This window comes from Quercus lobata, chromosome 12, assembly GCF_001633185.2.
Source record: "Quercus lobata isolate SW786 chromosome 12, ValleyOak3.0 Primary Assembly, whole genome shotgun sequence".
Lineage (NCBI taxonomy): Eukaryota > Viridiplantae > Streptophyta > Magnoliopsida > Fagales > Fagaceae > Quercus > Quercus lobata.
Genome location: NC_044915.1, coordinates 33,242,432 through 33,258,101, shown reverse-complemented (window position 1 = coordinate 33,258,101; position 15,670 = coordinate 33,242,432). Strand labels below are relative to the sequence as shown.

Sequence of the window (15,670 nt, the reverse complement as noted above, 5' to 3'; positions counted from 1 at the left end):
GAGGATGGGTTGGTAAGGAAAGAATAGAACTTTATATGTGCATGTCAAGGATCATATGAGAGAATGGTTTTTGAAGTTAATTAGTAGAAGAAGTGATAGAGAAAAATGTGTTTGAGGAGACACAAGGGTGAAATATGCCTTCTGATTTTTCTCTCTAATGCTCACCACTTGTGTCTCCTCGAAATTTTGTGGAAAACGAGTAAATCGTAGGAAAGGAAGAGCATAGAACAGGAAGCTCAATTTAATTTCAAATTGTGGGCCTGCTCAAAAATTTTCACATGCAGATGAGCACATGTTTATAGGACAAAATTTTCTTATTATTTCTCAAGGAGCTGAAAACAGATAATTGAGCGGAAATCATAAAAATCAATTGAATAAATTAAATGATTGATAACCATCTACTTCCAGTTTTATTGTTGTACATGGAAAAATGGGGAAAGAATTTCAAGCTCAGCACGTTTTTTTGCTGCTCTTCTGAAGGGCTTCCGATTTCGCCACCATAAGCGTTCAATCCCACTGCTAAAACTATTACTATGATCTGTAATTGAAAGCATCTTTTGCCTTGGACTAGGCTCAGCTTCTTTCAGTTTCTTTGTATGTATAGGAGAAGGTGTTTTAGGCTCTACAAACTTGACACTAATTGATCTGTCAAGGCAATAAAGGGAAAAAAGTTACTAAAGATGAAATATATATATATATATATATATATTGAAACAGATATTATGGTCCAAAAAGATGACAGAAGTAATATATAATTTCTTCTCTCCCTCAAATTTTATAAAAAAATCTACTCATAATTTATCACCAACAGAATAAAAGACAATCTGGCAAGATTTTATCACTCCCAGCACTTTCCTCCCAATAATAATCATTTAAAGAGAGATTTTCATTTTATCATATGTCCTTTAAATGCTCGTTTGGAAGAGATTATCCCATAAACCATCATCAAACATGCATTTTCAGCTCTGTATTTTGTGCGTACTGACTAAATTACATTCCCAAACCCAAAATAAGTCCTCAAGCAAACAGCAAAATACAATATATATGCAATTACAATTTACATGCAAGGAATTTTTTCTTAACTTAAAGCTTACCTATCAAGATCAACTGAAGGTGTTGCAGACAAGTCTTGTTGTTGAGGCTTACAAGCAGGACAGATGTAGACCTTTGGTGTGGAAACTAAGTTAATGCAATCAAAATGGTACCACTCATCACATTGATCACAAGCAATCATTTTTCTCTGATCATATGGCTTTCGACAAATACAATAAAGCATACTTCGTTCTCGTAGTAACTGCACCAACCAAACACTGGCTGATCAATGAAATGCCAAGGCAAATATTTTTCTTTTTCCTTTTTCAAGTAACACAAAGATAAATAGTTTTTTGTGTGTGTGTGTGTGTGTGTGTTTGTGGGGGGTGGGGGGGTTGGGGGGGTGTTATCTCTGTACCTTAATTTCCTTCTCCAAGTAAAAAGGCAAATTTTCACCTTCCATGATAAGTTCAAAAACTTTATCTAAACTAAGAACTCCAGAATCAGTTGCAACCTGTATATAAAACAAAAGAGCCAATGAGAGAGAGTGAGAGAGCAAGAGAGAGTGAGTATGAGAAATTTATAGACCTTCCTGGCACGTTCTGCCCACTGCAAGCCAATACGCTTCACTTCCGTAAGTCTTTGCCTATAGTAATCTTCAGGTGGAATGCTCATAGAAAGACCCTGCCACACATTCTTGATTTAGTTCATCATCTATATCACAGTATAGCAAAATTGCTTTTGTCAAGAAATAAAATTTTAAATCAAGTTCTGTCAAACAAATACAAATTTCAAAGAGAGATTTTCTAAATCCCAGAAAGTGTCTTCTCTGTCCAGCTCACTTTTGAGGAAGGTTAATTAATGCACTGACACTTCGGGTCATATTTGTTCTTTCAAAGATCTTCAAATCAATTAGTGCTGCAACCTTCTTTACAAGGAGTAATTAATATTGAACTCTTGAATTATGGGAAGGGCCTATTTAGAACAGATGTAATTGGATTAAAAAGCACCCCAAGTGGAAATAAGCCAATAATAAAAATGCAGCCCTTCAACAAAAAAGTATTTGTAACCAAATTTCAGTCTTACAGCAACATTGTCTTCAACAAATTCTTCTCAACAAACTGAAAACCCAGATAACCTAAGTAATACCACAGCAACCCAATGATATCTTATAGCAATACTCGAGCATCTATAATAGATGGATTGCTAAACAATTACTGAGAGCTATAGAAGAACTAAGAGTGAAAAAAGGATTTGCCTGGATTGACTGCCCATACCAACCACCTCTAGTATCTAACTGTACCTCCGACACCTTATAAGGGGTTGTAACTGGTCCTCACTACTTACCCAAAAAGGGAAGATAGTCCTCACAAACCCAAATCAATCATTATTCCCCAACCCTGGCCAAGCCTCCTCTCCACTTTCTATATGTTTTTGTTTATGTTTCTTCCCTAAAAAAAAGAATTTTTAGTCCCTTCATAGAATTAGAGACACAAAGCAGAAGGCAGTAGACATGCAACACATCATGAATTTTGTAGGGGCAACATAGGCATTAAATCATATTAGGTTCTTGTGGAAATGGTTTTCTGTCTTTTTTCATCTGTCTTTATTTAGTATTTCTCAAGAACTGACAAATATTGATTTAAATAATCAATGGATACTCTTGGAAGATGCTATCCCCATGCAAACCATCCCACTCGTATAACTACCCCAAGTGAGAAAGTGCTAGAGAATTCAAAAGCAAATAATCCATATTAAGAATGTAGAATAGTCCCAAAAGACAAGTAAACAAGTACTAATAGTTGATAAAACACACCTCTTTCAAATGCTGCTGAATCTGTTGGATCGTGGGCTTTTGTAAACCCCCTAATAACCTATTGACTTTGAATCTCCAAGAGTATCTTGTTAATGCCAGCTCAAGGCTGTGATTAGCTTGATGATCATAAAGACCTGCCACTTCAATGGCCTGTGCAATAAAACAATTTCCAATAAGGAAGAATGTACAAATATGTGGCTAAATAACAGTTAACACTAAAAGATAACAGTTTTATTAGATTGGAAGCTATATTACATTTTTTGCTAACTAACAAAATTCATAGCACTAAAATGTTAAAGCCAATTATGCACTAAGGAAATGTGTCAAATCCAGCAGAGAGAAATCAATCCAGGTTCTCAATAAAAAGAGTACAATACAACAACCAAATGCTTCTACAGCATAATATACCAACAGTAAATAATGCTAGCCTTGGCAAGTACCTTAAGAGCAGTAGTTAATTTTTCAGAGACCACACCGAGATCTTTATCAAAATAAGCTAAAGCAAAATTGACTATTTCTGTCAAGAAAGTTCTGCATGCCTGAGCTTGATCCACAAGCTGTTCCAATACATCTCTTTCCTCAATCCTGTAGAAAGCATCAGCAGTTATCAATAAAACAAAACATTCACGTGCAGGAATTTGATAACCCATCATATAATATTCAATAAAAACCCAATCAAAAGCACGTGCCAAATTCAGTGAACCATTTATTTTTGCCACTGTCAAATACCCATAGTAGTTATGTAAGTGCAATTAGATAAGCATGAGGTAAAACAATCCATGAGCCTAACAAGAGAGGCAAAAACCAAAAGTACACAACCGGAAGAAAACCAAAAGGCAAACATAAGGTGGACCAGGCTAGCCATTCTTGGTTAACATAAGAATCAATTGAAGAAGAAGAGAAGATACCCAGTTTACAGGGCACACCCTCAAGCTCGGTTGTGGTTGCTAATCAACCTGCTCAGTTTTAGAAGTACCTTGAAATCAAGCTAACGTAGAAGTCTATTAGCGAAAATTCAAGTCATATGTAGTAGCAGTAATTCCAATCCTGAAAGGGTATTGTTATTAAACAGGCTGGTGACAAACTGCTAGACATCAGTGTCTGTCATAGAATTTCACAACCCAAGGTCTCAGCCATCCCACTTCTCTGATTGCTCAGCCATACTACATAGTTCTCTAGCCTTAGCTGCTAGCACTGAATCAGTTTGAATAGAAAAGAATCTCCATCCAAAACCCAGATCAGTTCTTGCTATTCCTACTACTGCCACCTTAGTTTTAGAATCAAATGATCCAGCACAGTTAAACTGTTTATAATGTGGGGGAGGAAAAGTAAAAAAGCAAAGGAATTTGAATTACACAGCAAGGAAGAAGACTATAATTTATATCATGTGCATTCAGCATCATAAGAAATTCCAAAAATCTTCTAAAGATGCATCAGTTTTGCCAATTTTTTTAACAAGGGGAAAAAAAATCAAGCCTAATAATTTATGAAATTAAAAAAATTACAGAAATTGAAAAGTAGTTCTCATCAATAGTGCAACATATTACCACAAAGAAAAGTCTTTAGCATCAGATAGAAGTTCAACAAGCATTTGTAATTCAAGACGCTTCCCTCCCAATCTCTGTACCAAGCAAAAGATGTGAGACAGAGCATACAAGCTTCTTATGGAAAACACATTGAAGAAATAAAGGAATACCATAGGACCGCCTTTATTTTGAAAAATTGATCCACCCTCCAAAATTTGGCAATAACAACATATATACTCTTCGGCATGATTTGAATCTATTGTCGTTGGTCCTAGGCACCGCAAATGATAGCTGTTCATATGAAAGATATCTAGAACATGTGAAACCAGAATATAAAAAGTAAAGCAAAGAAAACAAAAAGTTGTGAAAGGTAGAAGTAGAACAACAATTAAATTTTTTGGGATGTTCATTAGCAGATTAATTGGTAGGCAAGGGAAAAAAGAGGGGCAAGGAGGAATCTACAGAACAATGGTGAAGTCTAGAAGCTTAAAATTCCTCAAATAAAGATCAGATGACTACAGGATAAAATTGAGATTGGAATAACAACCTACTATGCAGATGATATATTATTGACTGTGGTTTCTCAACCTTGATAAACAGAGTAAAAAAGTGAAACACCAACATAATAGTAGAAAATACCTTACCAGTACTTGCATGTAGAACAAGTAAGAAGCGCCAGGTCATCATTATCATTGGAGCAGCAGACACATAAGTTTCTGGTTTTACAGGGGCATGACGTGTCATATATATACAAAGATCTATCTAGAGTCTGCTTTATCTGTACAATGATATTATTAAACGGACATTGTGAGTTGTGACTAAACCATCAATGAATTTTAGAAATTAAAACATCAAAATTGTATGAGAAAATGGATAAGATCGACAGATTGAAACCTTTCGTAAAGCATCAAGCAAAGAATTGTTCTCTCCAATCACATCTATGCAGCGCTGCACCCACTTCTCAACCCTTTCAACTTTACATAAGACCATATCGAGTTCTGAGCAACTAAAAGCAACAGCATTTCCAAGTTCCTGCGGATAGCACACAAAATTAGCCAACGAAAGAAGTCATTAATATCAGTAGCATATTGAAAGTATAGCTTAAAACAAGTGAAGCTGCCAAAGGATTTCCAACACAGGTTAGAAAGATAATTTCTTGTAAACATAAAATCAAAAGCAACAAATCCTTTCAGCCATATTGTGAGTCTAACGAAAGTAAGGAAGCACTAAAATCAAAAGATTATTATTATTTTTTTTTTTATTATAATAAAATAAAAAATAAATAAAACAATAAGATGGGAAATGATGACATCATTCCCCAGAATTATAGTTAGTAGAAACCCAGAGCATCAAATCCTTTCAGCCACATCGTGAGACTAATCAACGATAGTAAGGAACAATAAAATCAAAAAGAAATATAAGACAATAAGATGGGAAATGATGACATCATTCCCCAGAATTATAGTAACTAGCAACCCAGAAGTCCAATGAAATACTACTGCTCATTGGAGGAAACAGAACTCCATGCACAACAAGAGTTCATAGTTATGGACACAACACAACATGACATGAGACAAGGCAACACGGCAACTATTGAAAAACTAGGACATGACACTGCAGGGCTACAGCAATTAATTTATATTTTTAGTTTTTTACGTATATTTTATATTTTAAGCATATTTTATGTTAATAAGTGATCATATTTAAAATATTGTAACTAAAATTCGTAATAATAATTAGTGATAATACTTATCAAAAAAAATAATAATAATTAGTGATAATAATTTATGTTTTGGGTGCTAAACATTATTCCCTATTGCCTTCCAGCTTTGTTTGACCAACAGAATTGGAAACAAAAAGCATTAATTAAAATCAGTCAGCCTGGTTCTCATACATTAATTCATTAACAACAAGCATTTTTTGAGGTTCGTATCAGTGGGGAAGTGAAAAGCATTAATTAATAAAATGAAAAGCCTCACAAACATCCCTTAGCAAAAGCAAATTAAAACAAGAAGAAGACAGAAAAAAATTGAGGACAACAGCAAATGGCAAGGGCAGATCAGCTAAGACCAGCACCAATGCGGAGCTAGCAGTGCTAATGGACTGAGAGAAGTGCCAATGGGCTGAGACAAGTGCCAATGGGCCAAGACCAACACTGATGGGCTTCACTGGTGTGCAGATGGAGGACAACAGGAACCAAATCAAGAGAGAGCATTGAAGAACCAAGACCAGAGGTGATGGCCCGTTCTGCTCAAAAATCCCACCTTTTTTTCCATCTTTTTATCATTTTTTTTTTATCACCATGTCGTAACTGTGTCCCAGTCATGTCTTGACCATGTCCAAAATAAAAATAAAAATAATTTTTTTTTCATGGACACCGACTGTTGTCTCCGACACAGACACTGAGCTTTTAGTCGTGTCCATGCACCTCTACTAATTGTAAGCAGGTCTGGGCAACTCATGTAGCATTATGATATATGCATGGCTAAAGCTTTCTTGTGCCAATTTGACTAAGAAAGAAAGAAAGTATTCCTATGCAACCTTAATTCCAACAGAAGCATGAAAAAGTTACAAAGACAGATTGACGTAGTACATGTACCCTCTCTTTTTTTGATTAAGTAAAATACATGTACCTTTTTTTTGTATAAGAAAAAAAATTATTAACAGAAGAGCGTGAAGGGACACAACCCTAGTACACAGGATGTACACAAAGGAGAAACCCAAAAAAAAAAAAATGTTTATCCATGAACTCTAGAAAGTCCAAGGTAAAGAAAGTGTGAGAAGTCAGAGTCCAGTCGTATAGAGTCCTCAAAAATAAAAAATTCCAACTTTAGCATGTGTAACTCATTTCCCTCGAAGCAACAGGATCTTCTAGAATAATTATATTGACCAACATAAAAGAAAATATTTTGGAAATACAAAATTGACATTACCAATAGAAAAGGTAAAGCAATCTATGGTAAACACTAACTTAGTCTATATAGAACTTATTGATATTTTAACAAATTAGCATGCAGGCCCATCAATATACTGATGAACATGAAAAATTGCAACATGTGACTATTATACAGATTCAAAAAAATGGAAAAAGAATATAAGTGGCTTTATTGATGGCAATATAAGTAATCAAACTTTTACAAACACATGCCCACACACAGCATACCTTGAGCTCTAGCATTTGAGACCAAGATCGATGCTCAAGCTTTAGATTGAAAAACTGAAGCACTTGTTCTTGCCACAGCCTACATGTACAGTTACAATGTAATAAGAATCAAGTAATGTTAAATAAACATATAATCAAGAGAAATATTCCCAAAGCTTGGTTAACCCAAAATTGTTCATCAATCTTAGAGAATAATTTGCACAAATATACACAATTAAATATGACAAGAAACTTCATCTAGGTTTGCAGCAGGGCATAGGCAAAGAGACCATGAAAAAACTACAAGGAGAACTTTAAAAAATAAAATAAAATAACTGCATTTGTAAAGAAACTATAACGGGGGAGAACAAAGAGACACGAGTGAATGGATAAAAATGAGAGAATAGATTTCAGACTCCTATAGGCACCATTTGTTAGTAAGCACAAGTTGCAACTTTCAAGTAGATACATAATCTGCAATGGTTGATTGATTAACATTTGAACTTTTTACGGCAAGAAGACACTTCATCAGAGCATAGAGTTACAAATCTAAAAGTATGCTTGAAATTAATGCTCAATATAAAAATGTGCAAATTTACACCTGGGTGTGTTTTAATGCTACAAACCCAAGTGATAAATTTTAATTAAGAATGGTAAAAATAACAAAATGAAGACAAATAAAATAAAATAATCAGTGGACTCACTTATGTTTCTGGATAGAATTTTCAAGTTGACCAACCATCACTGGAAAGGAGACATTGGTATTCTGCAAGTAGAAGACCCTAAAAATAAATCCTATATAACAAATAAACTTTAAACTATTGGATAAAATTAATGCTAAGTATTCCATTTATAAAGTTCTGGAAGTAGATTCTTGAAAATGTGAAGAGGCAATACAACCAGCAAGCAAATACCTCAGCAAGAATTTCTTCAACATCCCTCAAATTGCATCTTTTGAAACCGCGTGGCACAGAGATTGCCTCTGCGGCTTTCTTAAACCATTTAATGCCAACAATCAACGAGCTGCATAAAGGACCAGAGGCACGTGAATGGGGAAGTTGCTCAACAGACTCCATCAAGCTCTCAACATCCTACAATATAAAATGTGAATAAATCCCTTCATTAAAATGCACCACTCAGTAAAACATCTAAGAACTGGTTAGAGATGCGTGCTTTGAATATTTGGAATCTGGTACCCTCGTGTCTAATCTTGATTATGTGGAGGGAGCGTAATAGTCGCATTTTTTAGGGTAAGGAGCATTCGAGGATCAGCTCATAGCATTATTTAGTGGCACTTTGTTTGACTATTAACAAGCTAGGGCATTCAGGTCTAGTTGTTTCTAGATTCTCTTCTTGTTTGTACAGTTTGCTTTTCTTTTTCTTTTTTTTTTTCTCAGTATATATTCTGTTTTTTGCTACTTCATTCTCCTTGCACGAAGTGACCTTGCTTAATAAACTTTTTTCTTAATTATCAAAAAAAAAATATATATATATATATATATATATCTAAGAACAATCTTCTACAACTTAACTAAACCTTAATCCAATTGAATTGCATTAAAAATGAAAATACTTCAAATTTTTTTTTGACAACTTACGCATCCAGTGGGTTTTGAATCTAAGAACCTCACCCTCCGCCTTGCTCTTACAAGAGGTGGTGGTGCATTTTAGCTAAAGCTCATAGGGCATTAAAACACTTGAATTATCTCACATAAGAAAGAAATAGCTAAAACCACAATAAATTTTTGGAAATCACAACTATTCCAAGGAAATTTGATTGATATGCAAAGGGGAAAGGAAACCAAGTACAAATTTTCAGCATTAAAAACCAAAATTGACTAATACAATCAGAAGGATGAGGATACTAAAGCAAAATTAATACCCAGTCGATGCAAAAATTTCTCTGTATTTATACTTTCTTCACTTTTTTTTTTAAGTACCAAATTGTTAATCTTACTCTTGTTTTTTATATGCAATTTTTATTTTATATTAGCATAAGGGTATTTGGTAATCTTGTCATGTCACTCTAATATAATATGTACTAAAGAGAGGAACTAATTGAGTTCAATTATATGAGTTAAGAACATGTTACATTTGGTGTAATTTTTTCTTAATGTTAGATTTGGTTTAACCCTTCCTATTTTTTCTTTTTCTTTTTTCTTTTTTTGATAAGTAATAAAGATGTATATTCAAAAAAACTACCTCATGCATAACAGCATAAGGCATATCAAATATTAGAGAAAGAGAAGAAAAAAACAAAGAGAATACTAATTACAAAAGAGAGAACTACGAAACATAGAGAGAGAATCACTAGAAGTGAGTCCCCAAGCCCTAGACCAGTCGAAAAGGGAGCCACTAAAAGAAGCAAGCAACTGGTCGTCAGTGCTTTCCATGTCCTTAAACGTCCGCAAATTTCGCTCTCCCCAAATACACCACATTAAGCACAACAGAACCAAATTCCAAATGCTAGACGAATGCCTTCCCAACCAATTCCACCAACCAAAAAAAAGTATCTACAGCCGATTTTGGCAAGACCCACGAAATCCCAAAAGATCTAAAAACTAAACTCCACAACCGATAAACCTTTCCACAATGAAGTAGCAAAGGATCCACCGTCTCCCCATTACAACGACACATAATACACCAGTCAACAAAATCAAACCCTTAACCTGTAAGAATCTTGTCCCAAACGGCGGTCCAAACAAAGAAAGAAACACGCCGAGGGGCCTTAACCTTCCAAATACCTTTCCAAGGAAAGATAATGAGCAAGGGACCTCATAGTTTATTATAAAACGAGCGGATATCAAAATCTCCATTCTTCGTCAACTTCCATCTCATATGGTTTCCAATCTCAGTTGGAGGTAGATTAAAACCCAAAGTATGAAGAAATTCATCCACAACACCCATCTCCCAATCATTTGGTCTCCAAATGAAACGAACATCCCAACTTCTCCGTTTCTCTATCCCCAACCGTTCAAGACAAGAGGCCACACAGGCTGCTTTATTGGAAGCAATCCCAAACACAACCGGAAAGGTCAGTTGGAGTGGTGAATCCCCACACCACCGATCTGTCCAAAACTTCACTCTATCCCCCAGCCCTACCTCAAACTAAATATTTTTGCTGAAAACCTCCCAACCCATCCAAAACTTCTCCACAACCCCCCCCCCCCAACTCTTCCCCTAACTTCAAAGCTACAACTCTTCTCCAAAGCCTTGTCTTCTCAACCCCAAACCGCCATAACCCTTTCCCTAGTAAGGCTTTATTAAAAGTAGTTAATTTTCTTACTCCTAACCCACTATTTTCCATAGGTGCACACACCTTATCCCATCCCACCAAATGTGTCTTGGAATCCCCCCACAAGAAATCCCTTTGCGACTTCTCAATTTTATTATCCACATGCGTAGGGATAGTGAAAAGAGATAAAAAGTAAGTAGGAAGGCTAGATAACATACTCTTAAGCAACGTCAGTCATCCACCTTTTGACAAATACAGCTTCTTCCACCCAGCCAACTTACACTCTATTTTCTCCAATATAGGATTTCAAATAGTAGGGGTCTTGCCCCCAATGGCATACCAAGATAGGTCATAGGCAATGACCCAATCCTACAACCCAAAATCTCTGCCAAAGCATGGACATTATGAACCTCCCCAATGGGAACCATCTCACTCTTCAAAACATTTACCTTTGATCCTAACATAGCCTGGAAACAAAGTAGTAGCATCCAAACATGTAAAATCTACTCTATATCTGCATCACAAAACAAAATTGTATCATCCACAAATAAAAGATGCGATACACATTCCCCTCCACCCTGCCTACCATAAGCCCTAAAACCATGAAGTAAACCGGCACCTTCAACTCTTTTCATCATCCTACTGAAAACCTCCGTCATAACCAAAAACAACATAGGAAATAGCGAGTCCCCTTGTCTTAGTCCCCTCAAGCTTCCAAAAAAGTCAACTAGAGACCCATAAACCAAGACAGAGAATTGAATTGTAGATATACAAGTATGGATTCACCTAAACCACTTCACCCCAAATCCCATTCTCTTTAGCAAATCTAAAAGAGTCTCCCAATTCACATGATCATAGGCTTTCTCAATATCCAGCTTACAAATAACCCCCGGAATCTTACTCTTCACCCGACTATCAACACACTCACTAGCAATAAGAACTGAATTAAGTATCTGTCTACCACCCACAAAACTATTTTGAGACTCAGATATCTGATGATCCAAAACCTCTTTCAAGCGATTTTTTCAAGCGATTTGCCAAAACCTTAGCCAAGATCTTATACACACTTCCCATCAAGCTAATAGGTCTGAAGTCTCGAATATTGGAGGCACCATTCTTCTTAGGGATTAAAGCTATAAAAGTTGCATTAAGAGATTTTTCAAACTTACTATGTTGATAAAACTCTTCAAACACAGCTAAAACATCACTTTCTACAACTCTCCAACAATGGTCGTAGAAGGCTATAGAGAAACCATCAAGACCTGGAGCTTTATCTCCTTCTAGCTCTTTGACAACTTGAAGAATCTCCTCCTTTTCAAACCTTTGTTCAAGCCATTCCCTCTCCAACCCCTCAATCTAATCAAACTCCAAGCCTTCCACAAAAGGCCTCCACTCCACTGTCTCCTTATACAATTTTTATAAAACTGTACTACTTGGTAAATGACCCCATCCACCTCGAATTTTTTTCCAATTAACCTTAAATATCAAACAATTTTGTTAGCTGTCACGGTTCAAAATAATCTGGAAAACTAGCATCTCGAGTTTCTAAGTCTCGATTTGTCAGTTGTGGTATATGATGTGGAAAAAAGTACACGTGGAACTCAAGTTTTTAAGACTTGAGTTCCACCATTTTATTTACCCTTCTTCTTCTTCCTCGCGTTTGCTCGTGTTCTTCCTCGTTGCTGAAGACTAGATCATCCACACAGTCACTGAAGATCAGATCGTCCACCAGCGTTCTTCTCCAACCAGATCGCCCACCCAGCACCAAATCATCTTCTTCGAAGCTACAGATCTCCAACCAGATCGTCTTCTTTGGCGCTGCGTTCTTCTTCAGGTTTGTTCTGCTTCAAGTCCGACAAAAATCGAGTTTCAAAGACTCGGTTTTGCATTTTAGAACTCAAGTCTTCTAGACTCGAGATCTATTTGGCTAAATTGCTCCACAGCAGCAGTAGAACTCGAGTTTGAAAGCCTCGATTTTCGTCATCGATCTCGAGTTTTTAAAACTCGAGATGCTAGTTTCCAAAATTCTTTCCAACATATGTTAACTTATTATATTTTTTCCCCTCACTGTGCTAATCTGCAAAATCCCTCCATCCACCTCCAACATACTAAGATGATTATACCATCTCCAAGAATTAGCTATCTTGTGGAAGAATTTAGTATTGTTGTCTCCTTCCTTAATGCAAAGCATTCTCAATTTCTGTCTCCATGAAATTTCTTCCAAAGAAAGAAGGTTCTCTATTTGAAACCTCACCACAACCCTCTCACTTATCTCCATTTCAAAAAGGCCAAACACTCCATCCTTAGCATCTAATAATTTCAAGGCCACCAATAATTCTTTCTTTTGACGACCTACATTTCCAAACTTGCTACGGTTCCACTGAATAATGTCTCCTTTCAGAGCCTTCAACTTCTTGGCAAGCACATAACCAAGAGTACCTGAGAAAGAATATTGATTCCACCAAGAATGAACCCCATCTGTGAATCCATTCGTCTTTAACCACATATTCTCAAACCTAAAAGGACTCTTCCCCTTCATTATCCCCCTACCTCAACTAGAATAGGAAAGTGGTCTGAAACAGAGCAAGGTAAAACCTGCTGGATCACATCTAGGTAGTGGTCATCCCAATCATGAGATACTAGAGCTCTATTTATCCTAGACATCGAAGGCTGATCTGAACCACTAGACCAAGTATAACTCCCTCCCTCCAACGGTAAGTCTATCAAATTAAGCTCCTCAATAAACTCAAAACAATTCTCCATAGCCAGAGTAAGACGCGATCCACCCAACCGTTCACTTGAGAAGCGAATGATGTTGAAATCCCATATGTAACACCATGGAACATCCCAATATTGCTGAATTCCAATCAGCTCATCCCACATCTGCCCCCTCAAATTATTATGATTTGGGCCATAAACCCCAAAACATGCCCAAATAAAACCATCCCTCACATCTTGCCACCAAACCGACATGGAAAAGTAACCCACCATAACTTCCAACTTTTCTAAAACCTTCCTATCCCACATCATCAAAACCCCTCCAACCATCTAATCCGCATCCAAAGCCACCCAGTCCACATAAGGACAACTCCACAGGCTACAAACCATCCATCTATCCATGCCCACAAGCTTAGTTTCTTGAAGGCAGACTACATCACACCACCTAATAATTTTTTTTATTGATTAATATATTGAAAATCCTACTGTTTAATTATACGTTCTTTATATTCTTAAAATGCATGCCAAATTTCGTGTTCAATAGATGCCTCTCTCTTTCTCTCTCTCTCTCTCTCTCTCTCTCTCTCTAACCCTAAGCTTTCATATTTTCACAACTCATCTTGGTACCAAAGCATCCCAATCCAACCCAAAAACACGTTTAAAAAATATGGAAGCCATCGTTAGATGACAAAGGTATGCTCATGTCATCATCCATACAATGACATCAGCCTTCACATCTACACCAACACGACCACCAAAATCCAAAAATCACATAATCTGAGTTGCCGAAATCTCATTATATTTTATTTATTTTTCCTTTCTTTAATTTATTCAAGAAAAATCAACCTCATGTACAAAAGAGATATACACAAGATAGCCTGAAGAATTACATTCAAAGAATACAAGCAAATGAAAGAGATTCTACGACCTGTACAATGGAACCTATAACACTAGGACCCAAAACAGTAGACCATTCACAGAGTAATCTAAAAAAGAGGTCTTCAATTGCATCTCCGAAACTTCCAAATCTTCAAAGTGTGATAATCCCACTCCCTCCACAATATCCACATCAAACATAAAGGGACTAAATTCCAAACAATAGAAGAGCATTTACCAAACCAATTCCTCCAACCAACCAGGATGATGAAGCCAGCTAGACTGATCTTTCAAAGATGTCTATAATATTTTCTTTAAGTCTGGTCAGGTTATTATTTAGTCCTTTATGATGTAGTTTGTGTAGAATTTAAGTCAGTCAATATGTCCTAATTTGAGTCAATAGTCTTTTATGACCTTTTGAGTGCATGATCTTGGAACTGGGGGAGTAATGATTATGAAAGCTGTCACTAGAGAAAGCAGTGCTACTTATATAACAAGTATGGGCTAATTAAAGGCATCTTCTACCAATTAAAATATATCTATTTTAGAGAATGATTCTCTACAGCCCTATTTTGGGTTTGTCTCTTCATCTACTCTTTCTATTCTCCTGTTTTGCTTTGCTCTAAAGCAGTTCCAGCAGTCATTGGTTACTGTGGACTGCATCACATGAGGTCAATCACTCTATTCAGCATCACCCAATGAACCCCAAACACAAAAGAAATAGCTCCGCAAAGCACAAGCAAGATCACAATGAAGTAACAAGTGATCCCTCGTCTCCCCATTGCACCTACACATACAACACTGATCTACTAGAGTGATTCCTTTCTTCTTAAGGTTATCATTAGTCAAAAACTTCCCCCAAGATGTTGTCCACATGAGTAAAGTAATCTGCTTCAAAGCTTTGGCACACCAGATACCTCTCCATGGAAAATATATATCCCTTGGAGCTCACAAAACAATGTAGTAAGAATGACCATCAAACACCGCATTGCATTTCAATCCCCATCTTATTCTATTGGGAAAAGACTAGAATTTGAGCCGAAGTGGAATAGGGAGGTTATGTGTACCAGTTTGGTGACTGGAATGAAACATTTGTGTTCAAATGACAAGAATGGAATGCAATTGAAAACTATGTTAGGTATGCAGTTGTGTGGTGGTTCGTCAGAATATCATGCTTCACATCAACTTCATTATAATGCTATTTGTTGTATCTTGCATTACTTAAAAGGTGCCCTAAGACAAGGACTATCATACAAGCCCTCTGCTTCTCTATATATGACAGGTATTAATTATGCTAACCGGGTTTATAGTCATTCTAACAAGCT

The 15,670-nt window shown here is 36.3% G+C and overlaps 1 protein-coding gene across 3 annotated transcripts in view; it reads right to left on the bottom strand.

The window, feature by feature from the left end:
* Positions 1-261: 261 nt before the first annotated feature.
* Positions 262-15,670, bottom strand: part of LOC115971867 (lysine-specific demethylase 5B) — a 30,597-nt gene continuing 15,188 nt past the window's right edge. For all 3 annotated transcript variants that reach the window (XM_031091949.1, XM_031091951.1, XM_031091950.1), the window contains exons 22-34: positions 8,431-8,607; positions 8,221-8,282; positions 7,538-7,616; positions 5,269-5,406; positions 5,019-5,152; positions 4,545-4,665; positions 4,396-4,469; positions 3,289-3,433; positions 2,849-2,998; positions 1,621-1,716; positions 1,451-1,546; positions 1,095-1,294; positions 262-645 (exon numbers count right to left, since the gene is read on the bottom strand). In XM_031091949.1, the coding sequence (XP_030947809.1) occupies positions 411-645; positions 1,095-1,294; positions 1,451-1,546; positions 1,621-1,716; positions 2,849-2,998; positions 3,289-3,433; positions 4,396-4,469; positions 4,545-4,665; positions 5,019-5,152; positions 5,269-5,406; positions 7,538-7,616; positions 8,221-8,282; positions 8,431-8,607 (1,707 nt within the window). In that variant the 3' untranslated portion in view covers positions 262-410. The remainder of the gene's footprint in view (positions 646-1,094; positions 1,295-1,450; positions 1,547-1,620; positions 1,717-2,848; positions 2,999-3,288; positions 3,434-4,395; positions 4,470-4,544; positions 4,666-5,018; positions 5,153-5,268; positions 5,407-7,537; positions 7,617-8,220; positions 8,283-8,430; positions 8,608-15,670) is intronic.